The following is a 12,500-nucleotide window of genomic DNA, read 5'->3' on the forward strand; positions in this document are numbered from 1 at the left end:
TCAGTAGGGATGTTTTCAATAGGCTACCACAACCTCTCTCTCTCTCTCTCTCTCTCTCTCTCTCTCTCTATTAGAGACAGTTCTCCATCTCAACTAGCCTCACCTGGAAACAAACGCCCAGATCAGTTCCACCTGTAATTAAGGTTTACTAAATGACTTCCCTCTCTCCTCTTAGAAGCTCCACCTTCTCTTCCCAACATACTGGCAATACCAACGGAGCACAGTATGACCCTCACTGCCTCATCTTCAATAGCATATGTCTTCCAGAGAGAAAGATGGCCATATGGACCATTCTTTCAGCTTTATTGGTTTGGGTCATATAGCTCCAGGAAGGTCATTCAACGCTGAAGAACAATTTGGGTGAGTATTTGATGAACAATCTCCCGCCATCACCAATCCGCAGTATTCAGCTCGGTGATGAAAACTAGCCAAACCCCCAGATGTGTCTGAGGCCTTTGTCCTGCAGTGGAGATTTTCATCAGGTCGCTCAAAACAAACCAAACTTGTATGGGTGTCCCTGACTCGTACAGCTTTCCTGATCATGGCGATATGCAAACCCTTTCACAGCGTTAAGGTATCCTCACTCGGATATATAAATAGACCAGCAAGTGTAAAGAGTACATATAGCATAACCTCTTCCTGTCAGGGACCACACGAACATTGGGCATACCTGTTAAGAAATGCTTTCAACCCAAACACACATGAATGTACCCACTTAAGATCTTGAGAACGTAACGTGCTTTTCTACTTTTCCCACCTAAAAACATCTTCCCGAGATCAGATTTTAAGCTTCAGCATACCAACAGGTGCATCTATATTCTGCCCCCCCTTCTCCCAACCCCCTCCAGATACCATCCACAAATCAACACCCACGTTCGAGCGACCTTCCCCTAAACTAAACCCCCAACCCCCTTTCCCCCGTACACAAATCTACACAGTGACTACTGTTCCCCGCCCCGAAAACTTGCTCAACCAGACGCCGGCTTTCCCAATGACTTGATTCTTAACTGCAGACGTCCATTGTTGTGTACCGCAGATCGAGGAGTCGATTGTGGCAGTAAAAAATCGACGGGTTGATTACCTCAATTCAATTTACATCTTTGTATCTTCTCGCTATTCTGTATGGGAACCGAGAAGAGAGAAACCTGTGCAAGACCGGAAGTGGTATGTCCTCTTGGTATTCTATTTGGAAAACGGATGATAGTAATCGACATATTATTATTATTATTATTATTATGATTATTATTATTTTTATCATTATTAATTGCTAAGCTACAACCCTAGTTGGAAAAGCACGATGCTATAAGCCCAAGGGCTCCAACCAGGAGATGAATAAAATAAAGAAAAAACAGAAGAATATATTTCCCAACCACAGGTAACCTAATTGTAATATCTATCAAAGGCAATATAGTTAAATCAGTGCCTCCCTGCATCACTTCACTTACAGGGGCGTACCAACTTGCAAAGGAATAAAATAAAGAAATAACAGAAGAATATACTTCCCAATCACTGGTAACGTAATAAAAGATGAATAAAATAAAGAAATAACAGAATTTTATATTTCCTGTTCACAGGTAATGTAATTGAAGATGAATAAAATAAAGAAATGACAAAAGAATATATTTCCCGATCACTGGTAACGTAATCGAAGATGAATAATTTGAAATGAAAAAAATATATTTCCCGATCACTGGTAACGTAATCGAAGATGAATAATTTAAAGAAATGGAAAAAAATATATATTTCCCGATCAGTGGTAACGTAATCGAAGACGAATAAAATAAAGAAATAACAAAAGAATATATTTCCCGATCAAATAAAATAAAGAAATAACAGAAGAATATATTTCCTAATCACTGGGGACGTAATCGAAGGTATGAAAAGCCTTCTCTAGAGGGACTGAATGTCCCAGTAAGAGGAGACTTGTCTGAGTCGTAGGATCTGTGTCGTAGGATCTGTGTCGTAGGATCATGCGCCAGAAATCATCTCGTCTTGAATATTAAGGACGTTCAAGTGGATGTCATTAACCTTCTTAAAAGACCAGCTGGGATAATAGGAGGAGGAGGAGGAGGAGGAGGAGGAGGAGGAGGAGGAGTGAGTGAGTGAGTGAGTGAGTGAGTGAGTGAGTGAGTGAAAGTTTGGGGAAATTGAGTAAATAGATGGTGAGAAAAAAAAGTAGAAATTCTGAGATTTAAAAAAGGGGAGTTAAGGGGAAATAACAATAAGAAAAAAAGATAAGGAGAAAGATTAAAGGAGGAACATGTAAAAAGGTGGAAAAGAGGAAGGAAAATCAGAGTGAGAAGAAAAGAGATGGGAGTTAAGGGAAATAACAATAAGAAAAAAAGATATGGAGAATAATTAAAGGGGGAACATGTAAAAAGGAGGTGAAAAAAGGGGAGGAAAATCTGAGGTAGAAGAAAAAAAAGGGAGATAGGAAGAAATAACCATAAGAAAAAAAAGATATGGAGAGCAATTAAAGGAAGAACACGTAAAACGGAAGTGGAATAGAGAGAGGAATATCAGATGGAAAAGAAAAAAAAGGGGAGTTGAGGAAATAACAATAAGAAAAAAAAGATATGAACAAAAATTAAAGAGAACATGTAAAAAAGGAGGTGGAATAGAGGGAGGAAAATCAGAGAGAGAAGAAAATGGAGAATAAGCCACGAAAATAAGACAATGACAGAGGAGAAGGAACAGGTGAGCAAGAGGCAAAGAAAGATACGTCTCCAACTGCGGCCAGACAGAGGTTGTAGCACCCTGCGGAAAGTAAACACACGGCAGAGAGGACACTAAATGATTTGCAATTAATGGAAGCGGTCTTTTGCGATTAAACGAGACCAACACACAGCGATTAGGATGGTTTACTTCGTGAACGAAAAAAAAAAATGGATAATTTTTTGGGAACCATTACACTTAAAAATTTTATTCCTCATGTATATAAATATATACATACATGTATATATATATATATATATATATATATATATATATATATAGATATATATATATATATATATATATATATATATATATATATATATATATATATATATATATATATATATATATATATATATATATACATGCATACCGAGAGAGAGAGAGAGAGAGAGAGAGAGAGAGAGAGAGAGAATACTTCCACCCAATATGAATTCGGTTACCATTCTATTGGGTACTGAAAGCAATGATGTAACTCGGGCAAAAGGATTTGAGAGAGAGAGAGAGAGAGAGAGAGAGAGAGAGAGAGAGAGAGAGAGAGAGAGAGAGAGTTTGTGGCGATGACTGAAATGAGTAAGGAGTACCGTGCAACGCAGAAGACCAGTACAGGTGAGATAAGAGATCAAGCCAGCGCTGCCCTGAGCCAGCTGTTCTCAAGTCAGACAGCGTGGGCGAGAGGAGGAGGAGGAGGAGGAGGAGGAGGAGGGGGAGGAGGCTTTTGAAGAAAGAAGAAAGCCAAAACTGAATGTATTTTGTTTGCGCTCAGACGAGGGTACGTGATTGTGCGCGTGCATGCGCGTGCATCGGGTTTAGACAGGGCAGGGCATTAGCGCCTGTTGACGGGATGTTTGAGAAGTTACGCTCATGGAAATAAAAGGGATAGAATTTAGTGTGTGTGTATATATATATATATATATATATATATATATATATATATATACACACACACGTATATATATATATATATATATATATATATATAATGTCTTTAGCTTCTATGGATTAATACCATTTAATCATATATATATATATATATATAATATATATATATATATATATATATATATATATATATATATATATACTGTATATATACATATGCATATAAAGAGAGAGAGAGAGAGAGAGAGAGAGAGAGAGAGAGAGAGAGAGAGAGAGAGAGAGAGAGGCAACCTACGCGTGTAGGTAAAATCCGTAAATGATTAAATTCTGTTTATTAAACAAATTATTTAATATTTACATAATGATAACGACAATCAACAACAACAACAAAAACGACCATGATAATAATAATAATAATAATAATAATAATAATAATAATAATAATAATAATATTAATAATATACAATTTACAAAGATGAGCATCCAACGGGAGTTTTCAAGAGACTACACTGGACTCAGTCGCACGCTTTACTTGAATTACACAAGTTATGAAAACCTGCTTCTTCTCATCTAGACTGTCGCCAGGTTTGTCTGATCCTTACTTAATGCGAGAAAACACGACCAAATGAGAGAGAGAGAGAGAGAGAGAGAGAGAGAGAGAGAGAGAGAGAGAGAGAGAGAGAGAGAGAGAGAGAGGTGGATGGAGTTTTTATAACTATTCGTACATAAGATACAAAATTTTCCTTAGTAAAGTTCCCAGAGAGAGAGAGAGAGAGAGAGAGAGAGAGAGAGAGAGAGAAAGAGAGAGCTTTTATATCAACATATAGGTATTCGTAATATGGTTCCCATGGAGAGGTGGAATATATCAATAATAAGGTTCCCGAGAGAGAGAAAGAGAAAGAGAGAGAGAGAGAGAGAGAGAATGGAACTTTTATATCAACATATAGGTATTCATAACATGGTTCCCATAGAGAGAGAGAGGTGGAATATTTATATCAATGTATCTGTACCCTTAATAAGGGTCGCAGAGAGAGAGAGAGAGAGAGAGAGAGAGAGAGAGAGAGAGAGAGAGAGACTTTCATATAACTATAAACACCTCTTCATAATAACCATAAATAAGTATAAGCCAACATGCAAACAGCCGCCTTCAACGTCCCGTCCAGGATGAAACTACGATATTATGTAAAAAATGATGAAATCGCTATCTTCATGGTACTCCGTCCACGGCTTACTAGACTATGTGGCTTTTTCCCGCATTTGTGGTCTGGAGAGAAGAGGAGAAGATGAGATCGAAAGGGGGGGGGGGTGTTAAATAGTTGAAGAAAAGAGAAGGGGGGGGGGGAGGAAAGACGGTCTAATGGGTAGGAAGAATAAATTTCAGCTTTTTTTACGTGACTAAATAGTTCCTACAATTCATTATTGAAAATCAGTTTTATCATTCTTCTTAGTCACCGTTTTGTTTACCTAATCTTTTTTTTTATATTATTATTATTATTATTATTATTATTATTATTAGTATTATTATCATTATTAGCTAAACAGTAACATCAAAACAAATATTTCAATATTATTATTACTAGCTAAGCTACAACCCTAGTTGGAAAAGCAAGATGCTATAAGCCCCAGGGCTCTCATGTAAAAATATCCCAGTGAGGAAAGGAAATAAGGGAAATGAATAAACGATATGAGAAATAATGAGCAATTAAAATAAAAAATTCTAAAAATTAGTAACATCAATAGAGATACTTTATGTGTAAACTATAAACAGACTTATGCCAGTAACGTTTACAACGCTTCCAGAAGGCTCAAATCACTATAGTCCATTTCTTTTAGCGAGGCAGATTTGCACCGACTCGCATCGGTGCCCTTTTAGCTCGGAAAAGTTTCCTGATCGCTGATTGGGTAGAATTATCTTGTCCGACCAATCAGCGATCAGGAAACTTTTCCGAGCTGAAAGGGCACCGCTGCGAGTCGGTGCAAATATGCATCGCTAAAAGAAATGGACTATAGAGGGACACTCAGTAGAGCGCAGACCTCCTCCGAGGCAGCTAATTTCTCGACCTTTTGCTCAACCTTAAGTCGGTGCAAATCTGTCTCGCTTAAAAAAATTGACTATAGTAGTTCCTTGCACAGTCTCTACAATATATGTAAAGGTCCCAGAAGGTTAAATCCCTGAATAAAAACTATAATAATTCTCATCAAACATCCCGGTTATCCATAATGGTATTTATGAAGTTACTTTTGATCGTAAAAAAGTTGTTTATATATATCATATATTATATAATATATACAGCATGTGTATACATACACAGTATATACATATACAGACACACACACACACACACACATATATATATATATATATATATATATATATATATATATATATATATATATATATATATATATATACACACACACATACAATTCACGAGAAAAATTATATTCATGTTACGATGTTAAGACAAACCGCTCCTGTAATTCGCTATTTATAATTCTATCCATAATCTTTCTTACAGTCACCTGTCTGTTAATTTATCTAATACTTGTTTGCTATAATCAAAGATAGTTATCCTTCAATTCAAGGGAAAACAACTTTTTTAAGAACAAATAAACTTCCTTAGGCCACACTTTAGCTATCGCTCTTATAGAAGAAAAAAAACAAGACAGAACAAATGATAAACATCTATTTGCATGTAAATTACCAACGACAAATTAGCCATGAATAACTAAATGGGTGTTAATCATTCTAGTTTATTATAGCTGCCTTCATTTTTTAAATCTTAATGGGACTTCCTAACTTCCATTCTTTATCTCTAACCATCTCTTACTTGTCCTATCTCTATATCTATCCTCTTAATATTTTTTTTTATTTTTATCATTCGCAAGGGAACTAATATGCCAGAGCATCGGACATTAAATGGATTTCCAATGGGAATATTATTGTTTTATCAATATTTAATGAAATATGAAGCAATGAGATGTACGACCAATATACTTACATGTACTTGCTAATTTATTAGTACGTAATATACAATCTTTCCCCCAAAAAGACACTTCACTCTTCTCTCTCTCTCTCTCTCTCTCTCTCTCTCTCTCTCTCTCTCTCTCTCTCTCTCTCTCTCTCTCTCTCTCTCTCCAGTGTTTAATTTACTGTTTACACCTGGTATATATGTTATAAAGGACGTTGTAGGATGCGCTGAATTAGAATAAAAAAAAAGCTGGGGTCTCATTCAAGAGAAACTAAATAAATACTGAACAACCTAAAGAATGTCCAAAATGAAAATCATCTTAGATACACCATCTTACAACTAAAGTACTGATGAAAGAGATTCTCCACTTTTGGAGACATCTGATGACAAATCACTTGTTTTATCTAAGTTATTCTCTTCATTATTATCAAAAGCTTTGTGGCCTTAATCGAGTAATATTATTAGATATTCCCTTTGGGAATAACCAATACTTGCTCTACGGCATAATTCTTCTATTTTCATAGTCATGGGCCTTTAATTTCACTTTAATTGAAGCGTAATATAATTCAAGGGGAACGAGGCGTCCGATCTAAATTTATGCTTTTATACGGGACCCGTTTAATAACACAATAATCACCTAATTATACGTAGAAAAGGTTGGCAAGAAATAAAAGAACAGTTGAAGGAAAAGATAATAAAAACCATGTAATAAATGGACTAATAAAAAAAACATGTAATACATGGACAAATCAGGAAGACAAAACTTGTTCATATGCATTGCAGGCTTAATAGCCAGGTTCATTAAAACACAGAAACATTATTCCTAAATGATTTTAAGCTTTTAGGAACCATCTTTGCGTAATATACTAACGTGTAAAACTAAAATAATTCCCATTCTTGTAAACTGAACAAATCAAGGAAATTATACTTTCAAGCATTAAACTATCTATTATAGAAGTATATATCATATGATAAACACATAAGAAGAGACTCTTTAGCTACGGTAAGCAACTCATCTAGGAGAAAGACACTTAAAATCAAACCATTGTTCTCTAGTCTTGGGTAGTGCCATAGCCTCTGTACCATGGTCTTCCACTGTCTTAGGTTAGAGTTCTCTTGCTTGAGAATATACTCAGGCACACTATCTAATTTCTCTTCCTTTTGTTTTGTTAAAGTGTTTATAGTTTATATAGGTATTATTTATTTTAATGTTGTTACTGTTCCCAATTTTTTTTTCTTTGTTTTCTTTCCTCTCTGGCTTATTTCCCCTGTTGTGGCCCATGGGCTTATAGCATCCTGCTTTTCCAACTACGGTTGTGGCTTAGCAAGTAGTAGTAATAATAATAATAATAATAATAATAATAATAATAAATAATAATAAAAATAATAATAATAATAACAATAACAATAACAATACTACTACTACAACTACTACTAATAATAATAATAATAATAACAATAATAATAATAATAATAATAATAATAAGCAAAAGCAATTAAGCGAGCAGATAGCACATATAACAATTACTTGACAAGAGAAACTAATGAATTCCCCAAACAAATGAACATTATTCATCTTAACAGCCTCATCTGCACAGCATCAAATGAACACTAAATTCTTATTTACACTCAGAGATATGCCATCTTCATCAAGCAGGTAATGAGCAGGAAATCCTAATGAACAGACAGATAAGGACTTAGAAATAAATGTAAAATAATTTATCATGAACAATTATTATTAGTAAGGGGAATTTGTTTAAAAACAGTGGGGCATTGAATATTCGAAGGGGAAAAAATGATTATTCCTAATAACATCATGGAATAATAATAATAATAATAATAATAATAATAATAATAATACTAATAATAATAATCATACTAAGGATAATGATGATATCGTTAATGATAGTAATAAAATTTTTCATTTTTATTTTCATTACCACTAACACCGAGAATGGTTCCAGGAAAACACTCAAATTAACGAATAAAGAATTAGTATTCTTTTTACTATTTGTATTATCATTTTCATTACCACTAAAACCGAGACGTGTTCAAGAAAAATAGCTAAATTAGCTAACGAAGAAGTATTATTCTTATTACTATTTGTATTACAATCTTCATTACCACTAAAACGGAGACGGCTTCAAGGAAATCCCTAAATTAACAGATGAAAAGGTAGTATTCTTATTACTATTTGCATTACCATCTTCATTACCACTAAAACTAAGAAGGGTTCAAGGAAAATCCCTAAATTGGCTAATGAAGAATCCAGGAAAAACCAACTCTGGCAATGAACCGTCCAAGATGAATCCTCTTTCAAATTTACCTCCCCAGCTTAGCATACAACGATGCCCCAAGTGTTTCATAATCTATCCATTTAGGTCCTCATGAATAATACCAACCCGACAGGCCCTAATTTTCATGCTGTCCTCCCAAGGTCCAAGATAGGTCTTCCTCATTTGTAGCATTACCTCACAAGAGGCACTCGTTTGCTGCCTCAGAGAGGAAATCTCTTCAAAATGGTTATAAAGAGTATTATTATTATGATTATTATTGCAAACTAAGCTATAACCCTAGTTGGAAAAGCAAGATGCTTTAAACCCAAGGGCTCCAACATGGAAAAATAGCCCAGTGAGAAAAGAAAATAAGGAAATAAATAAACGATCTAAGAAGTAATGAACAATTAAGATAAACTATTTTAAAAACATTAACTACATTAAAACCGATATTTCATATATAAACTATAAAAAGACTTATGTCAGCCTGTTCAACATAAAAACACTTGCTGCAAGTGTGAACTTTTGAAGTTCTACTGATTCAACCACCAGATTAGGAGGACCATTCCACAACTTGGTCACAGCTGGAATAAAACTTCTGAAGCATAATTAGATTTCCTCCTAGAATAATCTTCCGCTTGTGCCATGATACATTAAAGGTTTAAATGCCACTCATGAACGGCAGGGGCAGGGGACAGTGCCACGGTCCTATCGAGCAGGACAATGCTCTAGAGACTAATCATATACACATACGATCAGCCCCCAAGCCCCCTCTCCACACACCAAGGAGGGCCAGGCAATGGCAGCTAAAAACTCAGCAGATAGACCTATAGGGTCCCCAAAACCCTCCATCCTTACCTCGCAAGGATGGTGAGGTTGCAGCGACCAAAGGAACTAACGAGTTTGAGCGGGACTCGAACCCTACTCTGGCCATCACCAGGTAAGGACGTTACCGCATCGATAACATCATCTCATGGAAATATCTAGTAGGTAATTTAGTTAGATATTTTACGATATTTCTAATAGATTCTCACGTACACATTCTGTTACAATGTCGCTACTCACAACAAAAATCTATAGAAGTTGTGTCAAAATGTGACTACTTTTTGAAGACACGTAATCTCTTCCAGACGATGGAAAACAGCAATACAGTATCTCCCTTATATTATAATATATATATATATATATATATATATATATATATATATATATATATATATATATATATATATATATATATATATATTTCTAGTCATATTCAGCAACATTGAAAGGCGTATAGCTTATTGGTCTCTCCCCATCCCTAGAGTAGGGATAGGGAATAGTCATACCCTAGTAAGAGGGGGTGCGTGTGCGTGCATATCTATCTAAATATTTACCCATTATTTTTGACGGGTCGTGTACACTGGTAATAGTATAAACCATTTTTAATCAAGGAATTATATTTTCAGGCGCTATAAATTTATCTCATTACTTTAAATTTGAATAAACTATTCACACATTGCGTATTTCATTTTGATATTTTACTACCCAGCTTCTAAAATACATTTTAGTTAAGGATTCATATTTTTTTTTCTTTCTCTTTTAATCCAGGTCCGAACTGGATAAGGAAAGGCAATTGCCCCTCCCACTGGTCTCAGTGTAGATAATTATGTAAATTTTGTTTTATCCTACAATCACTGTATTTCTTTCCGCGTTCAAATCTATGAAATGATCTAGGTTTCAAAGAAATAAAAAATTAATAAAAATTAATAATTAATAATTTTTACTGTCAATATCGTCATAATTATTGCAAATGTTAATATTATCAAAATTATAATTTTCAATTATGTCAATATTAATAATGAATCTAATCCTTTTAATAATATTAATTTTTATAATTGTAACTACCGTATTATAATTATAAAACTTTTAATAATAATTTTAATTATACTTGTATACACAGTAAATACAACCTCATAACTTTAGAAAAAAAAAAACATATTTCTAAAATCTTAATCATTTCAATATTTTTAATAATCATAACAATAATAATAATAATAATAGTAATAGTAATAATAATAATAATAATAATAATAATAATAATAATAATAATAATTTTAATACTGCTCACATACAAACACACAATACCCCATAACTTTAAAGAATTTTATATATTTCTAAAATCTTAAGCTCTCAATTCATTCCATAATGCATATACACAAACACCAGTACACACCCTACAAACACACACACACACACACACACATCCGTTCCCAAAGGCAGGGCGGCGGAGGAGGTCCAGGGAGCATTAATCACAAATTTACATACATTACCCTTATAAGCGCCCCAAGGACAAAGGTGGCCCTTTATGCAAGACCGCAGGACGCCCATTTAGTATGCTCGGGATAAAAGCAATTTGTCGTGCTTAAGTCAAATTCAATTAGCGTCAAAATATGCTTCGAAAGATATACAATACAGTCGTCTGTTGTTTTTCGAATGACGGCAAAGATAAACCATTATTATTGTTATTATTATTATTATTATTATTATTATTATTATCATTATTATTATTAATATTATCATTATGATGATGATAATGATAATGATAATGATTATTAATATCATTACTTGCTAAGCTACAAGCCTAGTTGGAAGAGCAGGATGCTATATGCCCAGGGGCTTCAAAAGGGAAAATACCTCAGTGAGGAAAGGATGAAAAAAATAGATAGTACTTAGCTGTGAACAAGTTGTGGCATGATCTTCCTAATCAGGTAGTTGAATCAGTAGAACTTCAAAAGTTCAAAGTTGGAGCAAATGTTTTTATGTTTAACAGGCTTACGTAAGTCCTTTTATAGTTGACATATAAGATATGTTTTAATGTTGTTAATGTTTTTAAAATATTTCATTTAAATTTTTCATTACTTATATCGTTTATTTCCTTATTCCCTTTCCTCACAGGGCTATTTTTCCCTGTTGGATCCCTTGGGCTTATAGCATCTTGTTTTTCCTACTAGGATTGTAGCTTAGCTACTACTACTACTACTACTACTACTACTACTACTAATAATAATAATAATATTACTTTCTAAGTTACAACCCTAGTTGGAAAAGCAGGATGCTATAAGCCCGAGGGCTTCAAAAGGGAAAATACCTCAGTGAGGAAAGGAAAAAAAAACAGAATATAGTGAAAAGAGTAACAACACTAAAATAAATATCACCTACATAAACTATAAAAACTTTACCAAAACAAGAGGACGAGAAATAGAGTAGAATAGTGTACCCTCAAGTAAGAGAACTCTATGCCAAGACAGTGGAAGGACCCGGTACAGAAGCCATGGGTTTTTTTTTCAGATAGATCATAAATAGAAGAACATTTATACATATATTTATATATACAACAACATTAAATGCAGCAGTTTCTAGTCGATTGCAGGACAAAAGCCTCAGACATGGCAATTCATGTCTGGGGTTTGGACAGTTTTCATCACCACGATGGATTGGTGAAGGTGGGAAATTTTCGTCTGATCGTTCCGGCAAAGAAATAATACACACACATACATACATACAAATAAATATTATTACAGTATCATTATCATTATTACTTGATAAGCTACAACCCTAGTTGGAAAAGCAGGATGCTATAAGCCCAAGGGTTCCAACAGGGAAAATA

General features: G+C 34.2%; 1 protein-coding gene across 1 annotated transcript in view; it reads left to right on the top strand.

Annotated features, from left to right (window-relative positions):
* LOC137644593 (uncharacterized PE-PGRS family protein PE_PGRS54-like) overlaps window positions 1-2,106 on the top strand; it is a 6,842-nt gene extending 4,736 nt beyond the window's left edge. Inside the window, exons 3-4 of the mRNA XM_068377551.1 lie at window positions 254-360; window positions 1,953-2,106. Of these exons, the coding sequence (XP_068233652.1) occupies window positions 254-360; window positions 1,953-2,106 (261 nt within the window). The remainder of the gene's footprint in view (window positions 1-253; window positions 361-1,952) is intronic.
* The last annotated feature ends 10,394 nt before the right edge of the window (window positions 2,107-12,500 follow it).

This window comes from Palaemon carinicauda, chromosome 7 (genome assembly GCF_036898095.1).
Source record: "Palaemon carinicauda isolate YSFRI2023 chromosome 7, ASM3689809v2, whole genome shotgun sequence".
NCBI classification, from domain to species: domain Eukaryota; kingdom Metazoa; phylum Arthropoda; class Malacostraca; order Decapoda; family Palaemonidae; genus Palaemon; species Palaemon carinicauda.